This window comes from Pavona decussata, unplaced genomic scaffold, assembly GCF_977016875.1.
Source record: "Pavona decussata unplaced genomic scaffold, jaPavDecu1.1 SCAFFOLD_40, whole genome shotgun sequence".
NCBI lineage: Eukaryota > Metazoa > Cnidaria > Anthozoa > Scleractinia > Agariciidae > Pavona > Pavona decussata.
Genome location: NW_028145462.1, coordinates 1,904,815 through 1,925,767, shown reverse-complemented (window position 1 = coordinate 1,925,767; position 20,953 = coordinate 1,904,815). Strand labels below are relative to the sequence as shown.

The 20,953-nt window shown below is 39.4% G+C and overlaps 3 protein-coding genes across 6 annotated transcripts; all 3 read left to right on the top strand.

Moving 5' to 3' along the window:
* Positions 1 to 1,774: 1,774 nt before the first annotated feature.
* LOC146483153 (uncharacterized) lies at positions 1,775 to 5,298 on the top strand. 2 transcript variants are annotated; one of them, XM_085106302.1, is made up of 3 exons: positions 1,775 to 1,835; positions 2,159 to 2,258; positions 4,184 to 5,298. In XM_085106302.1, the coding sequence occupies exons 2-3, from the start codon at positions 2,165 to 2,167 to the stop codon at positions 5,071 to 5,073; spliced, it is 984 nt and encodes a 327-aa protein (XP_084962428.1). In that variant the 5' UTR covers positions 1,775 to 1,835; positions 2,159 to 2,164; the 3' UTR covers positions 5,074 to 5,298. The 2 variants fall into 2 exon arrangements, with proteins under 2 accessions (XP_084962428.1, XP_084962429.1); XM_085106303.1 differs by lacking the exon at positions 1,775 to 1,835 and adding an exon at positions 1,882 to 2,040.
* Positions 5,299 to 9,220: 3,922 nt separating this feature from the next.
* On the top strand, positions 9,221 to 11,298 carry LOC146483152 (uncharacterized). Of its 3 annotated transcripts, none has more exons than XM_085106236.1 (3): positions 9,221 to 9,306; positions 9,607 to 9,678; positions 10,608 to 11,298. In XM_085106236.1, exons 2-3 carry the CDS (start codon positions 9,615 to 9,617, stop codon positions 10,997 to 10,999), a joined length of 456 nt encoding a protein of 151 aa, XP_084962362.1. In that variant the 5' UTR covers positions 9,221 to 9,306; positions 9,607 to 9,614; the 3' UTR covers positions 11,000 to 11,298. The 3 variants fall into 3 exon arrangements, with proteins under 3 accessions (XP_084962362.1, XP_084962363.1, XP_084962364.1); XM_085106237.1 differs by lacking the exon at positions 9,221 to 9,306 and adding an exon at positions 9,329 to 9,416; XM_085106238.1 differs by lacking the exon at positions 9,221 to 9,306 and adding an exon at positions 9,348 to 9,404.
* A 1,569-nt stretch (positions 11,299 to 12,867) lies between these two features.
* On the top strand, positions 12,868 to 15,658 carry LOC146483151 (uncharacterized). Its single transcript, XM_085106301.1, has 3 exons — positions 12,868 to 13,059; positions 13,499 to 13,600; positions 14,701 to 15,658. The coding sequence occupies exons 2-3, from the start codon at positions 13,504 to 13,506 to the stop codon at positions 15,303 to 15,305; spliced, it is 702 nt and encodes a 233-aa protein (XP_084962427.1). The 5' UTR covers positions 12,868 to 13,059; positions 13,499 to 13,503; the 3' UTR covers positions 15,306 to 15,658.
* The last annotated feature ends 5,295 nt before the right edge of the window (positions 15,659 to 20,953 follow it).

Genomic DNA, 20,953 nt, shown 5'->3' with positions numbered 1-20,953 from the left:
TTTCAATTTCAGTAATCAAATAAACAAGTAGGTTAAACTGCAACAATTTAGGTTTTTTTTGTTTTTCGCCTCTGGTGTTGTTGACGGGGTGTCAATCATTACTCATGCATGCGTTCTCATTTGTCCTTGGCGCATGCGCATAATACATCATCATATCTTGTTGCTCATCTGTCAAATTAGTCTACCCTCGATATAAAATATCGTGATGAAGAGTTGATGAGAAATCAGATGTTTAATATTTCCAAACACAAATTTCGTATCCATCAACAGTACACATGAGATTTGACGGCATTTGTTGCCATTAATTAGTCTTAAAAAGACCATTTCGCCACAAGTAGTTGTGTTTAGGAGGAAATATTTCATTGAAACTGTTACAGATTGAATTTTTTTCGAAGTCCACATGGTAAACCAGCAGTAAGATAAAAGTCCATTCAATCGCTTTGCGTGTGGTACTGCTAAACGTCTTATGCTGCACAAGCTAGTTGTAACTTTTGAGTTAATTTGAATGAAATCTTAAAGAGATCATACAAATCAATGAAAGTTACCGAGCAGCACTATCCTATGGTGCTATTAATAAGGATGGAAAAGGTGGTTTTATGTTTGATCTGTGGACAAAACCCTGTATGTAGCTTGAGCTTATATTGTTATTCTGTGCTTTCTGTAAACATATCAGTTTGTTTGAAAGAATTAACTGTGATTTTTGTTTGGAAAGTTTTAAGCTTCAAGAAAACAAATTACCGAAACAGCTCAACAAATAAACTTAATATAATCGATATGATTTGGGGCAGACTGTCTTGTCAACTCAGTGAACCTTTAAGAGCCGTTGCAACTGTTGTTTTCCATGGGTCAGCCGCGTTCCTTCCCGGGTCAGTAATGCTCTATATAACGCGATTTTAACCTTGATTGTATACATGAAAGCCACAACGGTGTGACCACTCAAATAAAAATGTATTAACCAGCCTTTTCATCTCAAACTGTTTGTTTTTAAACAAGTGAAATAAATTACGGGCGGTTTTTCTACGGTTTTGAACATGGGGTGCTAGTGCGAGTATTAAAACCAGTGGCAGGCGTTAAACCAAAGCGACCGCGCCCTGCAGGAAACACGGCGAAAACTTAACTCCAATGTTGTTTCTCGATCATGGTCTAGAAACGGGATTTCTTCTTAATAACGGCAACAAGCAATGAATTTCATTAGAGGTGCAGGTACTACGCGTCTAAGTCAAAACAAGATTTTTCAAGTTCGATGAAAATTCTTCTAGCAGTGTTGAAAAAGTTGCTTGAATGTCAAGTAGCGATTAGTCACGCAACTTCTTCGGTACTGCGTTGTGTTTGAGAAAGAGAAGTGGCATTTATTGGACGTTAGAGACTCGACATTGCGAAATAGAGAGGAAAGTAAATTTCCCAATCTTTTTTGTCCATTTTTGTCCTGGTGCTCTCTTGTCACTTGCTAACTTTACAACTGGTGTGTACTAAAATATTAACAACAGTCACTGACCCGAGTCGAAGCCACTGAACTTGGAAAATGGCATTTTGAAAATAGTGGGAAATATTTCATCACGAAAACAAAATCAGGCTAGGTATTTTTTTCAGCAGCAACGAAATTTGTTTGCGAGGGATCAAGAATAATGCCCTGTTCTAGAAATAAGCGGTGACGTTCGAGAAACAAACTACCTAAGGGGGTGTCAATTATTAATCATCCGCGGTCCCTGATCTGAGTGAATGAGGGATTACAAAGGCCGGTGAATAATTTAGCATTTCCAGGCCCTGGCATAAAACGTTTTATTTCAGTTTATCATAATTCAATCCGTGTTCAAGGGAGAAGCTTCAGAGGGAAGGTAAGTGAATGCATTGGCGTTCCAGTCAATGGCTTTGCTTTGCTTCAACGCAAACTAACAAAGGTTATCGAAGAATCTATTGCCCTTAAAAAGGAGTTCAACGCTAGAGAAAATTAGCCTTTATTTTATTGAGATATTGTAGCTTTGGCGAAAGAAAACTGAATACTTCATTACCACAGACTTGGTCACTTGAAGTTATTTAACGGTAGACAACAATCTTATTCACCTAAAAGTCTGATTTTGGTTTTCGACTAACTTTAAACTGGGATGTTTAATTGCCCCTTTATGCCAATCTAATTTAGTGTAATGTACATCCTTTTCAGCTAAACATGGCTCCTAAGACATTTTTAGTATGTCTTTTAATATTGGCGGTTGCCTACGTTGAGGCAGGAAAACACCCCAAAGCTACGAAGATAAAGAAAGGTAAGCGGTTGGCATTTTCTCTTATATTTCTCGACTTACGTTTACGGCTTTTAATAAATCACTGCAAGCGAACACGCACTGAAGGAATAAATTAATTCGAAACGTGCTTTTGGTAAAACTAAGTATAGAGCCAATAGCGTATTTTCTCGCAAAACTGGGTTACGGACCGGCCGATAGGATTTTTAGATGCGGATTGGTTTGAGTGTGGATTTTTTCGCATTTAAAAACATTCGCGAAACAAATTCCAGGAGCAAAGCTATCATTCTTTGATATCGTTGAACACATTGATGTTTGTGTTCGATGGATGTATCTCGTAAATACAAAATTCAAGTAAAAAAAAAATGGGAAGGTATTGAAAACGGTATGCGTTTCAACACTGGCGAAAATGTTGTTGGAAAAGAGAATTGGAGTTAACAATTACTAAATGGGAAGCAAGATTTTCTTGCCACACGTAATCCACCCTATACCACCTGCCACATGAGGTAAACAGTTAAAACAGTCCAGCTTGAATTAGAGTTCTCATTGAATTCCCGTCCGTGAACATAAATCAGTTTTATTCACTTTTGAGATATGTAAAATTCAATGTATTCCAACCTTCCGAGCTGTTAACGCTGTTTTGCTGATAGTTATTTTGAATGGGATACCTGTTCTCGGATTACATGCTTGAGCTTGGTCATTCAAAGGCCGATCGACGCTATTCCAAGTTTACTCGGAACAAAGGGTATTGTTTGTCTTCACTGAGGGCGTTTCTCGCTACTAAATTGAATTTTGGTTTGAGGTTAATCAATCCAAAAATGAAGTACACTAAACAAAACTCTTTTTGTCTACTCTGTATTCAAAGTTGAGAATAATCACCGCTCGATTGGATATCATTAACGTAATAGTGCTTTGGTCAACCAGGACTACAGCACTGGCCTAAACGTTCGGGACACTTGGACATTTTTTTACTTTAAAACATGAAAATTCTTCCCCCCTCCCCTAAACAATGATGACAGTGAGGAATCAAACAAAACTCTTGTAACAGTTTTGAGTTTACAAGACATGTTTCGGTAAAAAATTCGACTTCGACATTGTTTGGTGGTGGTGGGGGGAAATAAGTTTCCAAGATTCTTTTATGGAACCTTAAACTATCGGCAATTGTCTCATTTCACAAAAAAAGGAAACCTTTACAAGTGATTCAAATCCATGTTGAACTGCCAGCCCTGTGTTCTCTCTTAGTAGATTGATCAAGATTATTTAATCATGTTTCAGTTGAGTGACAAATCTCTATCAGTCCTCACTGATGTAATTTAGATTCATAACTAGCTGTTATCAAAGTTCGAAATGTCTATTTGTGGGGAAAATCCTTAAATAACGAGGACTTGAACCAGGTTTGTGAGCCCGCGAGAATGGGCACCCCCACCGAACCCTTGTTTTCGCGAAAACCGCTGGGCTCTGAGATCTGGTTGATGTCCTTGTTATTTAAGATCTTCCATTCGGGGAACTACAATATGACGTCATTCAAAATGGCGACGAAAAGATGAACGACCCATACGCCGAACGAAAAAGATCTGCTTGCATGCACAGGACACGCACAGGATAACACAGGCACACCAACAGCTTATCATGTGTTTCCTTCGTCGAACGCAACTAAGTTTGTTGCTTTGCAATACTGTATATAGTTACGGTCATACAAATCTTATTTCTTTCACAAGATACTTGTTATTGAGCTGATGAAGGCCTCAGTTGCTATTATCTGCACCACACCGTAGCACTAGCTCTTAGTCTGTTGCCCTTCTATTTGAGAGGAAACATTTCAGATTTTCTCAGCTGGATTCGATTTCCTTCTTAAGCTAGTACTTTAGTTAGTATTGCATTTAAAATAATATTCAGTTTTTTGAGACGTTCAAAAACTCAAGACATTCTTGTTTTTTTCGTTTGTTTAGTTAAGTCAAGCCAAGGATCCAAGAAATGCGCTCCCGCCTGTGGAGTGACGTGCTTACCTTCATGCCCACCACCATGCTGCCCTCCACCTCCACCTCCCTGCCCACCACCATGTCCACCCCCATGCCCTCCCCCGTGCCCACCACCCCCTCCTCCACCCCCTCCTCCTTGCTGCACCCAAAGCGTTCAACACAGTCATAGCTCTTCCTGGGCACCAGCTCCTCCACCACCCTGCCCACCACCATGCATGCCCCCAGGCCCTCCTCAGTCTGTTCACCACATCCATCATGTAACACATCATCACGTGCTGCCCCCACCACCCCCACCCCCACCCGCACCATGTCCTCCTCCCTGTCACACCGCTAGCGTTGTACACCACGCTACCCACCAATGGGCTCCTGCTCCCCCGCCACCCTGCCCACCCCCCTGCAGTCCACCAGGTCCACCCCAGAGAATCCACCACGTTCACCAAGTTGTTCACCACATTGTCCACCCACCACCACCACCCCCACCCTGCCCTCCACCCTGCCCTCCACCTTGCCCACCACCCTGCCCCCCACCTTGCCCACCACCCTGTCCCCCACCTTGCCCTCCACCATGCCCTCCTCCCTGTCCACCTCCCTGTGCTACCACCTGCGCTCCATCCTGCCCAGTGGCCTGCTGCAAGAAGAACAAAGTGAAGATTGAGGATGCTTCAGGAAGCGCCCAGGGTGATGAAGAGCAGAAAGAGGACGAAGCTGAGAAACAGGAGGATAAGGAAGAAGAGAAAGAGGAGGACACCAAAGTTGAGGAGAAGAGCGAGGACAAACAAGAAGACAGACAAGAAGACAAGAAGGAAGAATCTAAAGACGACAAGAAAGAGGACAAGGACAACAGCGAAGATGAAGATTAACTCAGCCGAGCTTAATAGATAGGTTTTATTTTGGTGTATGTTACACGACGTCGTTAGCGTCCAGGACGATGCGCACGAGGTGCGATATACCTGTAGTACGCATGCTCGTACGCCTGTGAATAAACGCATTTCCTCCGAATTTGCCAGTTGATGTGAAGTTATGTTTTGAACGGAGTTGTACATGTCTTGATTGTTATTTAATTAAAGGTGAAGCGTTTTAAACTATCACTTGTTGCTACTGGCTTCTTCAAAAACAATTAACAAACCTTAATTTGAACGTCTGAGTGCAATGTCTTTCTTTTATTCCAACACAATTACTAACATTACAATTCAAAAATACAGTACTTTGCTGCAACAATAAATACTACTTACAATGGGGCACTAAAACGACTAAGATACAAATACTTATAACACTTACAGTACATTGGTTTACTTATGCAATGTTAGATGAGATCTGTGCATTCAAATGCAAGCCTAAAAGCTACTGAGCAGCATAGTGATTTGTTAATGTTAATTACCTTGTCTGTAGATAAAATCCTTCAGTGGGGCCAGTTCAGCTCAGCCGGAAACTACTTAGCAGTATTCTAAAATATATTGAACATACCCGTGTTGTTTAAGGTGGCTCTGAAACTTCAGTTTGTGAATGAAATCCTAAAACGTCACCATTCAACCCAAATAACTGAGCGGCAAATTCCTTTGATGCTGCTTATAATGGCTATGCCTAAATTATTAGTCTGCGGTTTAAATCCAGAAGACCAGTGATCCGTTTGATTTAAGCAGAACTTGAATACCTTTATCTTTCGCTGCAGGAAAATCAATATTCTTTTCCTTATTTCCACAAGAACATCAACGTTCGGAATGTTTTCTTGGGAATGCATGCTTCATGTTCCTTATCGTTGACCTTATCACTGTTGGCAACGTGTTGCCTTGCTTTGCTAGCTAGTACATAAGCAACCGAGGCGGGTTACCTCTATGTCACTCTCCTAGCCCACGTGCAGACATATCCTATTTCCGCTGCTTGATACAGTCGACGACTGCTGAACGCAGGCCAAAATATTCGGCAAAAGGTTTAAAATGTAATTTGAGCAGAATTTGACCGCGACAGCCAGTAGGGCTAAATCAAGTATACATGGTAAAGTATAGAAAGCTGGAAAGGCCAAAACACACAAGACCTTATCGCAGCAAAGGTAAGAGCACACCCGCCATCCATCCGGAGGGAGGGGAGGAAGGTTCACTTTGACTTGTTTGGAAAAGCGAGCGAACAGGACTCGCGCCTCGCTTGCATGGCTTAAGAACCGACAAAATAAAGTCCCGGATAGCAGAAACGCCCCAAAACGGAAGTTGGGAAAATTGTAATCAAATGTGTCACACTCAGAATAAAATCCACTTATTTACCTCTGTAAATAAATTTCATTTATCATATATCATCATCATCATCATCATCATCATCATCATCATTATTATTATTGTTATTATTCACTAACAGTGTCAAACGTTGAATCACGATTGATGCGGGTATCGGTGGATACAATTATTCAGGTTAAAACTAAAAACTAAAAACAAAAACAAAAAACAAAAGTCAGCACTTTCTTGTAATATTGTTCATTGTGCTGCACTGAAGGTGGTTGTAACATCTTAAAATCTGACCACTAAATGAAATCAAGTTTTCTGCTGTGGACCTGTTTATTGTGATTATTAAGGTGGCTCTAACTTTTGAATTTGTGGGCAAAATATATAAATGTTCTGATCATTCAAATGAAAACTGCTTGGCAGTACCCGGTTTTCCGTTGAACTGATTTGATGTTACACAAATGATCATGATTTCTGAATATTTTTTATTGTTTCGAACTCCGGTTCTCTTGGGTGTAAAAAGGGGCAACTCGTTACCAAACGTGAAACCAAATGTTCCTATTTTTCACCGACTCTGGTCCATCTAAGAAGAATTATCGCTGAAAATCTAAGACGCTTCGAAGTCATCCTGACATCATGACTCGTCTAAATCATTTTATGATAGACTAAAAATGTTTCAGGAACCATTACGGGTGAATTGTTTTTCTGGTTGTCACCCATTCACGCAGAAAACAAAGGCACATAGCGCCGACCAGTCCGGCTCCACATACTTCACTTTAAAAAAGACTTGAACCTTTTTTTAGTAAATGGTTTACAAAACTCACAGACTCATAGAAAACTTACATCTTTGAGCTGTCAAAGTAAATTCCTTTTCTTTTTTTTTTTTGTCAAGTTACTCAGCCCGATTAGCTGTACAGTATTTTCTTTATTTTAATGATGTTTTTGATCTCCTGATCCCATGCAAAATAATATTAACTAGTACTAGACACAGACAGACATCGAAACGTCGTATATTTTTCGTTTGTGTTTGCCAGATACAACTGTCACATTCCCAGTGTGAGAAAGTTGCCCGATAATGACACATCTAAAATAACCTTATAGACACTCCGTCTGATGCCGTGAAATACGGCTCTCTCAGGAGTACCTTCCTGTGGTGGTAATTTTTAATTAAAGAGTAGACAAATGGTGGCTGTAACCTTTTGCGATCGGCTGACGATTCCGTCGCCGGAACTCCTAGTGTAACCAATCATCCGTTTTAAACTATCACATACTGAGTTATTGTGCGATACAAGATGTATCCATATTTTAAGATGGGTCATTGGACGAAATCCTGAAGTGTGACCCCAACCGAAAGCTATTGAGAAGGGAGAACTAGCAAGTGAAGGTTGCGTTTGGGTTTCACCAAAACAAAATTAAATGTATCTTTTCTCCATTTTTAACTTGGGTGGTCTTCCGAGTCTTTGAGTAATAACTACGCCTTCGCTTTATTGTTGGGACTAAAGTTTGTGAATCTTTGACACAGTTTTGATCCACTAACAAAACGCTTTTGGTGGCCACATTCATTTTGAACCGTTGCCAAATCACGAAAGTAATTATATTGTTTGGTTAATCCTGAAAACAACTACTCTACCACATGAGACAAGGGCTGTGTCGTCTATTTACAACAGTGTTGAAGAGTTTCTGGAAGTCATTAATAGACGTGAACACACAATCCTGGGCATTTGAACGTAGAGTTATTTTAAAGAGGGTCAGGGTTAGGGTTAGTGTTTTTTTTTTTCAGTTTTTTTTTCGTCACTGATTTTCTTGTTTGTGAAGTCTCTCATAGACTAAGAGTTTTGTTTAACTTTCATATACCAAGCTGAACAGTGGCGGTACTTCTCTTCATAAGTAATTTCAATCTCTAAGTCGTAGGGACGTCTGTTCATGATTCAATAACCGCTCTCTATCATAAACTGTTGTCTGAAGCGTTCTCTGAAACCACACGTGATTTAAATTTCTTCACGAGGGTATGCTGTCTTTGGTTTATTGGACGTCAATATAGCTTAAGGGTGATTAACAAAGGTCTTACTAAACCGGAAAATTTTATGAAAGTTGTTCATTTATAGCTGAGACGTTGCTTTAACCAGTCATTGAATCGTTAAATGCAAGCACCTGCAACCCCTGGGTCAACAACAAAACACCGGGGCATTTGGGCGGGAGAAGGCGGTTTTCATCAACGTGAAAACAATTCGCAGTGGATTTAAAAATATTCAAAAAGTTGCAAGAAAATATACAAGTATGCACACACGAGAGGGAAGCTACGATTCTTGCTAAGTTTGTTCGTTAAATTATGTTTTGGAGAAGTTACCGAGGGTTTACGATGATGTAACGGGTCATCACACAATACAAACGGGTACCAACACGATTTTTGACTACATTGTCAGTTATAGAGCCAGGTGCCAAAGAAAAACAAAGGGTTTATTTTCCATGCACTTTCGACATTTAGAACAAACAACTCACGATTCCCGAATAAAAAAGATTTACCGGGCAGAGAGAACAAAAGGTTCTGTTGGTTAGTATTGAACGATAACGCGTATGCTGACACCAACTATTGCGCTTGCGCGGCTAAATTTGCAACTTGACGCAATGACGTAGATGACTTCACGCTTAGATCATTGGGACTGGTGCGAGCGCCCATACATGTGCCATGAAATCAACCAAAACTATGAATAACTTATAATCTTTCTTCAAATCCGGTGATCCGTAGTCATCAACAACCAATCAGAACCGAGCTCACAAGCTGAGACCTGTGGCTGGTCAAACGTCGACATAATTAATAAGATCCTCTATTGGTGTTCATTTCTCAGCGCGTTCAGTAGACCGTTTTTGAGCTCGTCGTAAAAGGTAAGTTCAGCTGATTGCTTTGATCTATAGCCACCAAGTTAAGGACAAAGACAAAGAGTGCTGGCGTTTGAAGTTTGATATTCTTCAGAGCTTTCTGTGTAAGCCATCATGTAGGTGCCTTTATTCCTTCAAGGCTCGCGCTGTTTCGAACGACAATAATCGAGGATATTTAATGCGTTCGCTTCTCTGTAAGATGACGCGTGTCGACTTGTAGTTTCGACTCAGTCAGCGTCGCTTTATTTAACTAATCATTTGTACTTCTCAAACTCTGTTTTAACGAAATTTGTCTTCTTTTTCAAGTTATAGAAATGGCTCGCCTTGTAATCCTTCTCTTAGCCGCTGTTGTGTGCGTTAGCGCAAAATCTTTCAAAGGTAAGCTCTATTGGTTTATTTCCTTATGATCATTTAAACGCACCATGCCATTCGTACTAAAACGTCGATGCTTTTTAATCTTGAACATCGCAAAGGATTGCCAAAATCTGGAGCGAAATCTCATCGTGAGTGAAATTTTATTTTCAAATTCAAACTAAGTTAATATTTTATGCTTGTGTTATCACGATTGTAAAAGCATAGTAACATTCTCGTCTGTAGAACATTAAATCTCTGGTAATTATAACAGTATAAACCGATAAATTGACCTTTCGTTTTCCTGTCTTTGCTCTTAACTTCTGTTAAGGAATTTACACGATAGGGGAGAGAAAGCTAAAAACTTCATAACAAAATTGTAAAACCTGTAACTTTTGTTGCCACTAAAAAGTAATTTAATAACAGCGAGTGATCCGTTTGTCTTAGTACGATTAATGTCTTTCAACGAACGCCCTGCACTGGATTTATTGTGTTAAAAAAAGATAGTTTGGTGAAGATTTGACTTGTAACCATTATTTCCGATTAGTTTGACTTGTGAAGCCTTATTGGCTATTATTTGTTTTCGTAAATTTCTATATTTTGAGAAATGTGTCAAAGATTTTGTTAAACAGGATTGCATTAGTTCGTAAAATTACTATTAGGAGAAAATTTGAAGAGCTAAACCGACTTCTTAATTCTCATCTGTAACTTATAACCAGCAATCAGTTGTTCACATTCTCCCAAAATTTCACGCTCTCATCGAGTTATTCATTTATTTCACAACATCCAGTAAAGAGAACGGACTAATTTATAAGTCGACAGTTAATATTTTGGTCTATTTCAACTAATAATTAAATTCAGCCCACGCTTCGTGTACAAAATCTTAAATGAATTTACCTGACGATAGTTCCTACACGATATCATCGTCACTAAACTGTCCCTTTTTATCTTTACAGAAAAGAGAGGCGCCATCCCTTGTGGATACAGCTGTACCGCTCCCATGTGTGCACCAACCTGCCCAACTTACTGCTGCGCACCACCCCCACCCCCACCGCAACAGATCCACCACACTACCCACATCCACCACCACCACGTTCACCACATGGGTGCCCAGGCCCCTGCTCTGCCAGCCCCACCTCAGCCAGCCCCTCCTCCTGCTACTGTCCAAAGTCAGCAGCACGTATGGGAATACCAGCCACCACCACCACCCTGCCCCTGCCCCATGCCAGCTCCCCCACCAGTCGTTGTCCCTGCACCACCTCCACCATGCCCACCGATGTGCTACCAGCCTGCCCCAGTCTGCCCACCGGCCTGTCCACCAATGTGCTGCAAGAAGCGATCAGGATAAACTCTCATACGTGTACATACAAGAGGACTGTGACAGCGATGATGAAGAAGTTGTTGTATATGGGGTTGTTTTGTGGTGTGTCTTTACGATGCTGGCGGTGAATACTGCTGTTTTGCCCGGAAAAAAAGACCGAAGGGAAAATATGAAACCATGACGTTAACGTATTAGTAACACCTATGTACGGACGTTTTTTTTGTAGAATATTCTCGCGTTCTAGTGACCAGTTTATGTGTGATAGCTTCTATTGTTCCCGTCGGAATTTAATCAATTCAATAAAATATTGTTAACGAGAAAAAAAACTTTGGAGTATTTGATTTGTCCATGCTGTTTATTGCGCGAACCATAAGAAATACCAGTATTTGTAGAAATTGACGTTCCTTTCAGGTTCCTTGCGCGATCAGACCCATCCCGCATTTCTTTTGTCTACCTTGTCCCTCCTATAGTTTGCACACAGAAGAATTTCCTAACTTTCAATAACTGACCTAGAAGATCCAATTTTTTCCTTTTTCGAGTAAATTGTCTGATGAACGTCGTGTTTTGCGCTGAGTTCCCAAAACTACGCGACGAACTGACACAAAACTTATACAAATACATAAACAAACAAATTATAGGAAAACTGACCTTAGTTTCTTACTTCTAATTAATACAAAGGGCATTTGATCAACCCGTGTTTTAAACACTTTGACTGTTTTTGGTAACCTTCATCCAAGAGGGGGGAAATCTAGCTAACAGACACCCTGAGTAATGATTTAAAAGGTGCAGTTCCTTAGATTTCTTAAGAGAAAAAAGTGTTTCAAGGTTCTCGCTAGCACTCCCATCAAAGACTTGAGAAAGATTACGAGTAAACTACTCCAAAAAAGTTAAAATCGCCCTTTTAAAACTGCTTTCTTGTAGTTATGATCGACTGAAGCATGCTTTCGATCATAGCGTATGAAGGGATCCTGAACACTTAAACAGTTGCGGCAGTTTGGGGGTCTTGGGATATACTTATTGTCCCATAATTTTAAAAAAGAAAAATCTAACGGTACCGTGCTTAATGAACGGCAAAACGAGCTAAAGAAAGTCAGTTTACTTCTTTACTGCACACAAAAATTATTATTGTGCGCTTGTGTCAATCGCTATGTTTGAAAGTTTGATATGAACTCTGGTATAAATTCAACTGCGTTTGACATGTTTCACTACTTCCCTGACAAACGTACGAATGCTGCGACGTAAATACGTTTGTTTTAAGGCTTCCACTTCAATTTTATTGTTGTTTTCGCACCTATTATATGAATTGTTGCTACCAACACCGAAATAGCAAACTTACTGATCCAGGTAGGTAGAAAAGGAAGGCATGCGTCACGATAAAGAGATGGAATAAAACTGAAAAGTTAAATTAAATGGCTGGCTGGCTGGCTGTGTGAATTCCAGTTCTATAGTTATTCCACGAGGGCCCGTGCGATACAAAAGATGCAACGGGTGGGGAAATTAAATATCATGAACTCAAAGCACAACAGGTCAGTAAAACTCATATCAAGACCTAACACACTCTAAATGATTAAGGGATGGCTCTTAACGGACGCGTAAACATTGCCAACTAAGGGAATAATTAAATATAGAATACTATGGGAAAAAGCGCTTTGTTGAAGAGCTTTTTTTGCTAGATTTACGGTCTAAGACCTCTAGGGAAAACAGTTTTCACAGTTCTGCGGGTTGCTTTCATTCTTTCAATACAAACACCATGCTTGTGTCAAAAAAGCTATTATGAAAGACTTCAATATAGGATGTTTCGCATACATTCAGTGTTCTGGGGAAACCTACCAGTAAAGCGTGAAAAATTAATCGGCGGTGTTGCAAATGATCACCCCGTGTCAAACACCAAATCCGTTCGATTACGTAGTGGCCAAAGACCGTGGTGACATGCATGGCAAGGGCAGCGTGAGCCAATCACATTCCACTAGACTAGCGGGTAGCGGCCACGATTAACGCATCGAAAGGTCTTCCATTTAAAGCAAAGTAGCAATTTCTTGATTGTGTTGCCCAAGGATTCAGGGATTTTAGGTTTTCCTGGGATAAAGGTATGGCTACTTTTTATATAGGCTCTAACAGTGACTAATGTGATATTGGTAATGTAAGTAGTATTCGTTTTAAAAGGCGTCTTTTCTTGGCCATTTAATAGACATTCTTTTATAATTGTGATTTAGTAAATTGAACCTTCGACGTCTCAATCGATAAACAGGCTTTATTTCTCTTTGAAATTATTATCTATTTGATGTCATCAAAACTAAGTAAAGGTTCACTCATTTAACTGAAACAAATTGGCCAGCCACATTATGGCCAAAATTCTTGTAACTACTGGGAAATATAATGTTATCGGTTGTTTTGTACGTAAATGCGTTTTCTCGTCCAGACAGTTTTACGATCGCATCATTACCATCTGCTGATAAATCCTGTGAGTTTTGGTGATGAATTAATTTTTGTCCATATAGACAAATGACCACCTCTTATCTGTTTTAGGCAACATGGACAAGCGGATTTTTCTCTTTCTAATTGTGCTGGTAGCCTTTTCTGTTGAGGCCAAGAAGAAGATTCTGAAAAAGAAGCTTAACCAGCTTAAAGGTAAGAAAATTAAAGAAACGAAATTATAGAGTGTTAGCTCATCTACAATCCGAAATAATTAATAGAACATGGCCGACGAAGGTCTAAATTTCTTTCGTCTGAGGGCCGACGAAATTCTGAAGAAAATAAATTGAAATGCCTGACAGAAATGGCTGAGAATGAGAAATTCTTTTTAGTCCTAACAATCACTAATCTATCGCGCCGATTCGTAAAAATAAATAACGAGTTGTCCAGTTAAAACTAGTAAGCAAGCACATGGCTTATTTTTCTCAAAGTCGATTGTCCGGCGATGTTTTAATGCAATTGAACAATTACAGCAATTCATTAGTCAGAAACATTATATCAAGGAAATATGTTTTCACATGAAAACTTGGCAAAGGATCACAAATGAATCAGATCATTTCACAGTAGCGACGGCAGGTTACAACGAGGCACCAGCTTAGAGAAAAAGGAAGCACACAAAAGGGGTGTTCCGAGTTTACCAAAAAGAAAAGCCACAAAGTTTAGTTTAATGCTTTTATAACAGAATAGTATGCTTTGGAACTGTTTTGGGGCCGCCTTTTTAGTTTCTCGCAATTGTTCTGCGTTTTAGCTCGCCAAGACTCGTGTTGCCTTTGCCGTGTTCAGCTTGTACATGTTTGGTACCTGTTGACCATTTTGCTTTGATTTTCAATTGTTGAAAGTATTTTGAACGCCAACAAAGGGGAGTTAATTAGCTCATCTATACCACTCATAAGCAACAAATTCTTAAGCTTAACTTCGTAAAAGCGGGATTTTATACTTGCGCTCCGTAATACAAAGATGGTTGCTTAACAGTTCAAAATATAAATATTTCTTGGTTAACTTCAGTTAAACGCCTGGTATCTGTGCCAAAATTTTCTTTGTCTTTTATATATATAAAAAAATAACCCGGCGAATTAGTCATCTTTGCTTATAACGAGAATATAAGATGTGTTTTGTCGTGTCTAAGCCTTGACATTTTTGTCATATTTTTTTTGATTTGCTGCAACAAACATTTTACAGCGTTTATAATCCCTCCTTATGTTATAGCACGATAGAGCACCAAAGTGACACAGTTTTTTTCTGTTTACTTTATTTAGGAGCTAAGAAGTGCTCATATGGTTGCCCAGCAACATGTCCCTGCCAACCAACCTGCTGCCCACCACCTCCACCGCCACCCCCACCACCACCCGTCTGCTGCCCTCCTCCTCCCCCACCACCACCCCCTCCAATTTCAACATCAAGCAACTCAATGTTGTATCATCATCACTTCCACCCAGCTCCTCCTCCTCCTCCCCCTCCCCCACCAGCTCCGTGTCCACCTCCATGCCATTTCGGCCACACCGTTCACCACCACGTGTACCACGCAAGTCCCCCTGGCCCTCCTCCTGCACCCATGCCTTCTCCTCCTCCCTTCTCTACTGAATCGCACGCGCATGTCTTTATCCACCACTCTCATCCAGGTCCCCCACCACCTCCACCCCCACCCCCAGCACCATGCCCACCACCCTGCCACACTGTCCAGACAGTGCACGTAAGCCAACACCACTTTCCACCACCCCCCTGCCCACCACCATGCCCCCCTCCCCCTCCTCCCTGCCCTCCTCCGTGCCCCGCAACTTGTGCCCCACCATGCAGTGCTTGCTGTAAGAAGGCCAAGGTAGGGAAAGACGAGAAGAAAGACGACAAGGAAGACGAACAATAAATGGAAAATGAACAAAGACTGTTGTACCACAGTGGGAAGGTGTTTCAAGACAAGTTTCGAATGAAGATTTCCGGCTTTCAAGTTTTCGAAAGTTAGGATGCACGATGTGACTATGTTGAAACATGTTTTTAAGTTTAGTTAGAAAACTAACTGTTGTCAGTCGCCAAAAGATTTCGAATTCAGGAAAAATGTCTTTGTAAATAAGGATTGTTGTGGTGAAATGGACCTTTGCTACAAAAAACAAAAGGGGGCTCGAATTCTCGAGATCATTTAGTTTTCAGATCAGCTGTAAACATTACAGCTTAGCATTATACGTTTCACGGTATGTTGTCAATTAAACTATGTAAAAACACAATTTTTTTTTCTCTGATTCATCTCTTACTTAACATACATTTAAAAGAAAACAATTTTTGATTCTGTTGATACACCGTACAATTCGGATATAAGCGCTGCCCTGCTTTTTTTTCATAAACTTCGGAAAACTATTTTGCACACACAATATTCATTTACCAGAAATTCAATTGCTAATTATGCAGGTTGGAAGCTAGACTTTGAAAGCCGAATCATACTAAGAAGTATATTGGAGTTTGCACTAAAAGCACACCATCATTTTGTTTTGTTTGAAAATATACTTCCCGGATCCAAAACTTCTTCGAGAGTTCTGAGAGGAAATATTTAAAACATTTGCTATCTTCGCGGCGGTATTTTCGCCAGAATTCTCATCAGTGGTGAATTTCCTTTTCAAAATGAATTTCGTTTGACAATAAAAACAGCTTAAAATAGCTTAAATATACACTTGAAAGCCAACAGGCTAAAATGAAAGCAAAATAGCGGATAAGAAATATCTAATTTAAACGTAAAAAGAGCTACGTCTTTTTCTTATATGGTATTTTGAAATGTTCTTCAGATAGATCTGTTTTTGGACACATCTCACGAAGTTCTTCCATGCCGATTACTGAGGACCGCACTAGTTTTCTGAAGAAGATACCAAGAAGTTCAATTGTATCCAAAATTGTTTTCGTTAGTTGACTTTTCTAAGAAAAATGAGAAACAGTCATTCCAGGTATAATGTGACTATCTCTAAGATCCTCATATTCAATTTTGATCGAAAAAAATATATTTCGCCCATAACTCTTCCATCAACTTCTCTTGGCAAGTAGGTAACAAACATGAAATACGAACGCAGAATTTTCACTTTCTTAAAATTTTCTGATTCGCAATTTTCGCAACCCGGGCTGTACTCGAGACCCAGGAGGGAGATCGTGAATTTTGCAAGACTTGCAGCTGTTAGTTCTGGAGAATACAGATCATTTAAAACCTCCTAATTAGCTAGTTATAATGATAACCCTTCACGTTTACAATGTGATGAATTGCAAAAATAAGCTTTAGTTATTGTTATAAATCTTAGAGCACAAAGTTTATCTTCTTTGAGCACTCATCGCAACATGCGATTTCGCCCAAGTTCAGAGGAATCATTTGCAAAAGTGGCTCGTAGTCACAGGTTCTCCTACATATCAGTGGAAAGTTCCATCCATCGTCTATGAAAATCTCTTAACACATTTGGGCGCAATCCAGTGTCTGTTCCACAAGTGAGAGGTGAAAGTTGTGACATTCGACCACCACGGCCATGTTTGAAATTTCCATCGAACATGTCATCAACGACTGTTAGCAACAAACCAAGAAAAGAATTTCTCCACGAGGCAAGATTACATATTTCTTACTAATTTGATATAACAAAAACGTTGGAAGAGTTTCATTCAAGCTATCATGTAACGAGATAAGTTCACCATATAAACGAATTCATTGTCCACCATGTTTTTCTTTAGCCGCTCAATAGTACGAACTGGTCAGCAGCTAAAGAAAACATGGCGGACAGTGAATGCGTTTCAGTGTGATGGACTTACCGGTATCTCGTTATATGACAGCTTGAATGAAACTCTTCCAGCGTTTTCATTAAGATCAAATTGACAAGAAAAGTTTAATTTTGTTTCGTGGAGAAATTTCAAAACGATAATTGTCTCATTTCTTGGTTTGTTGCTTAAATATTCGTTGATGACATGTTCGATAGAAATATGGCCGCGGTGTTAGTCGAATGTCACAACTGTCACCTTTCACTTGTGGAACAGACACTGGATTGCCGCCAAACGTTTTAACAGATTTGCACAGGATTTGCACAGACGAGGGATGGTACTTTCCACTGATATGTAGAAGAACCTGTGAGTACGAGCCACTTTTGCAAATGATTCCTCTGAACTTGGGCTAAATCGCATGTTGCGATACAAGTGCTCAAAGTAGATAAACTTTGTACCCGAAGAGTTGTTACAGTAATCAAATTTTTTGATTGAAATTCATCATATTATAAACGTGAAGGTTCTTCATTTATAACTAGTGAATTATGGAGTGTTGAATGATCTGTATTCTCCAGAACTAACAGCTACAAGCCTTGCAGCTGCTAGTTCTGGAGAATACAGATAATTTTACAAGACGGTCTTGTAAAATTCACGATCTCCCCACTTGGTCTACGTTTCGAGCACAGCCTGGGGTGCGAAAAGTTCGAATCAGAAAATTTTAAGAAGGTTAAATTTCTCCGTTCGTATTTCATCTTTGTTACCTACTCGCCAAGAGGTTGATGGAAGAGTTATTAGGGAAATCAATTTTTTTTACAGATCAAAATTGAATGGGGATCTTAGAGATAGTTGCTCTTAAGGAGGCTCGCAGCAGTTTTTTTTGGACTAAGGGTGGAAGTTTTGAAATTACGATCTCGCATACAAGATAAACTTCGATCTCCTTCATACTACATCATCATTTCAACATATGATCAAAGTTAATTTTACATAAATGTATGCTCCTGCTTCTCAAGTCTTCCGTTGTAAATTTTACCCTTTGCACGACTTCACGTTATGATAAACATTCAAAGCACGTGAAGAACAGTGAAATAGACCGGGACAAACAAAATAAAATTCGTGTTCGGAGAAAGCGAATAACGACTGAAACTTGACCATACATAAATGTATGCTCCTGCTTCTCAAGTCTTCCATTGTAAATTTTACCTTTTGCACGACTTCACGTTATGATAAATTTTCAAAGCATGTGAAGAGCAGTGAAATAGACCGGGAAAAACAAAATAAAATTCGTGTTCGGAGAAAGCGAATAACGACTGAAACTTGACCATACATAAATGTATGCTCCTGCTCCTCAAGTCTTCCATTGTAAATTTTACCTTTTGCACGACTTCACGTTATGATAAATTTTCAAAGCATGTGAAGAGCAGTGAAATAGACCGGGAAAAACAAAATAAAATTCGTGTTCGGAGAAAGCGAATAACGACTGAAACTTGACCATACATAAATGTATGCTCCTGCTCCTCAAGTCTTCCATTGTAAATTTTACCTTTTGCACGACTTCACGTTATGATAAATTTTCAAAGCATGTGAAGAGCAGTAAAATAGACCGGGAAAAACAGAATAAAATTCGTGTTCGGAGAAAGCGAATAACGACTGAAACTTGACCAAGATTCAGCCTTCTTATCTAACACCAATTTCGGTTCCTGAGCCTAAAACATGCATGGATTTCGAAAAGAATTCTTACTTTAACCGCTTGTAATTTAACAGAAAAATCTGTGACGGCATTTTAAAGATATCTCGATTTACGCTTTATTTTCACTGTTTTTAAACATAAATATCTTAAAATCGGAGACACCCATGAAGCTCAATTTACATTTAGAATGCTTTGCTACGAGGAAAGACCCTTTAACAGAAAAGAGAAAGTTTCAAGTTTTATTTTGCCGGAGATATTGGTGAAAAATAAGGGGAATAAACAAAATCACCCCGTAAAAATTGCTTCATTATTTACTTGAAAACGCTCTTACAGTTTTTTTTTTCTAATTTTGCCTACAAGTTGTCTAGATTGAGTAGTTTAAATCTCTAAAGTTTCGTCAGAAAGTGTCTGACTAGATTCGGCGAGATAATCGACAATGTTTAAAATGAGAGGCTATGCGCTACCGTTGCTATGGTAATATTTGTTGCTTGGAAACCGATGAGAAAATTAACTTTGATCAAATGTTGAAATTATGATGTAGTATGAAGGAGATCGAAGTTTATCTTGTATGCGAGATTGTAATTTCAAAACTTCCACCCTAAGTACAGAGCCTCCTTAAATGATAAGTTCTCTCTTTAGTGACAGTGACTAGCATTCTAGTTTCACTGTACTTCAATCGTGATAATACAAATATGGTCTTGAGAATGATGCGTTATTCAAAGTGACACAGGCATACTCGGAAAAGGAAATCTGAGTGCTCCTATCAGAAGTCGAACCTAAGACCTTCCGATTACTAGTTCGGATGCTCTACCACTGAGCTACAGAAGACTCGTGGGAGCTGGGCCATTAAGGAGGCTCGTAAGGGTTTTTCATTGTTATAGTGTTTGTGAAATGATGAAAGATTACAAAAAATTGTATCTGATCATGTGGACAAACTATAAACATATTTGTAACTCAGTTGTTGGGCTATACTTTAAAGCTACTTCTGACATCATAGCGGTTACCACAGCAACAATTAAACTCTACAAAAAAGACCTCTAAATTACAGTTTCTGCAAAATATCTCAAAAACTAAGTTGGTGACCTACCATTTTAGTTGCTTTGTTGGAAAGCACCCTAAATTCTTTAACTCCTCTGGCAATATGACAAAATGTTGTCCAGTAGACATTCTGTTATATCAAAAAAGGTTTTTTTTTTCATGTACACAAATTTTACCGCATAACTTTCTCCCAAACGTTTCTATCTGAAGTGCATGGTATACTGAATGTTGCATGCATGCAAAAAATCAAGATTGGTCACCAAACAAAATTTCGAGATAAAAACAAGTGTTTCTTGCAGCTCTTATTTCCTGTTAATGCAGTTTTACGCTGCATTTCCATTTCCGGTTCCGGTGCACGTGCAACTTTTGATAGACATTTTGATCCATTTGCGCATGCACACAGCTAAAAACCCTTTCGAACCCCCTTAAACTTGGTTCATGGGACAAACATCCTGCATACTGCTAGGATTGGAATGTCAATGTGTGGCATTAATGCGCAATGGAATGAATGTGATGGTATATTTTAAGCCTGGTGAATGAATGAGAATGATGTATTATTCAAAGTGACACAGGCATACAAAGTGACATATGGTCATTTGAAATGAAATTTAATAATAACCCAAACTAAGACAGCTTTAGAGGGTGGTTATGCTGCATACAGTGCACAGTTACAGATAGGTCATATCCCCTTCTGCATGAGTATTGTTATCGACTCAGTTGAATAAAAATGGTCTCGTCCTGGGCCTGAGAAAGTCTGTTCGGTATTATATTATGGAAACCGGGTCTCCCTGGCAAAGAGTAGATTTTCAATTTATACTCCCACTGACATGTGGAAAATTCTAAAAAAAAAACTTTTTAAAAACAATGGATGGAATTTTTTCCAAATTGAAGCTTAATTATCTTTTCCCGCTTAATCACAAACAGCATAAAAACATCTTTGAATTAGCAGCCACCGTCCAAAAGAACTTGGACCATCTCGAGATGCGCAGAACGTTTGCGCAGTAGCAAAAGAAGGCACCTTCCTTAAGGTCACATGATCGTCTGTTCTCCATGGTCCTGTTTATCCCCATTGC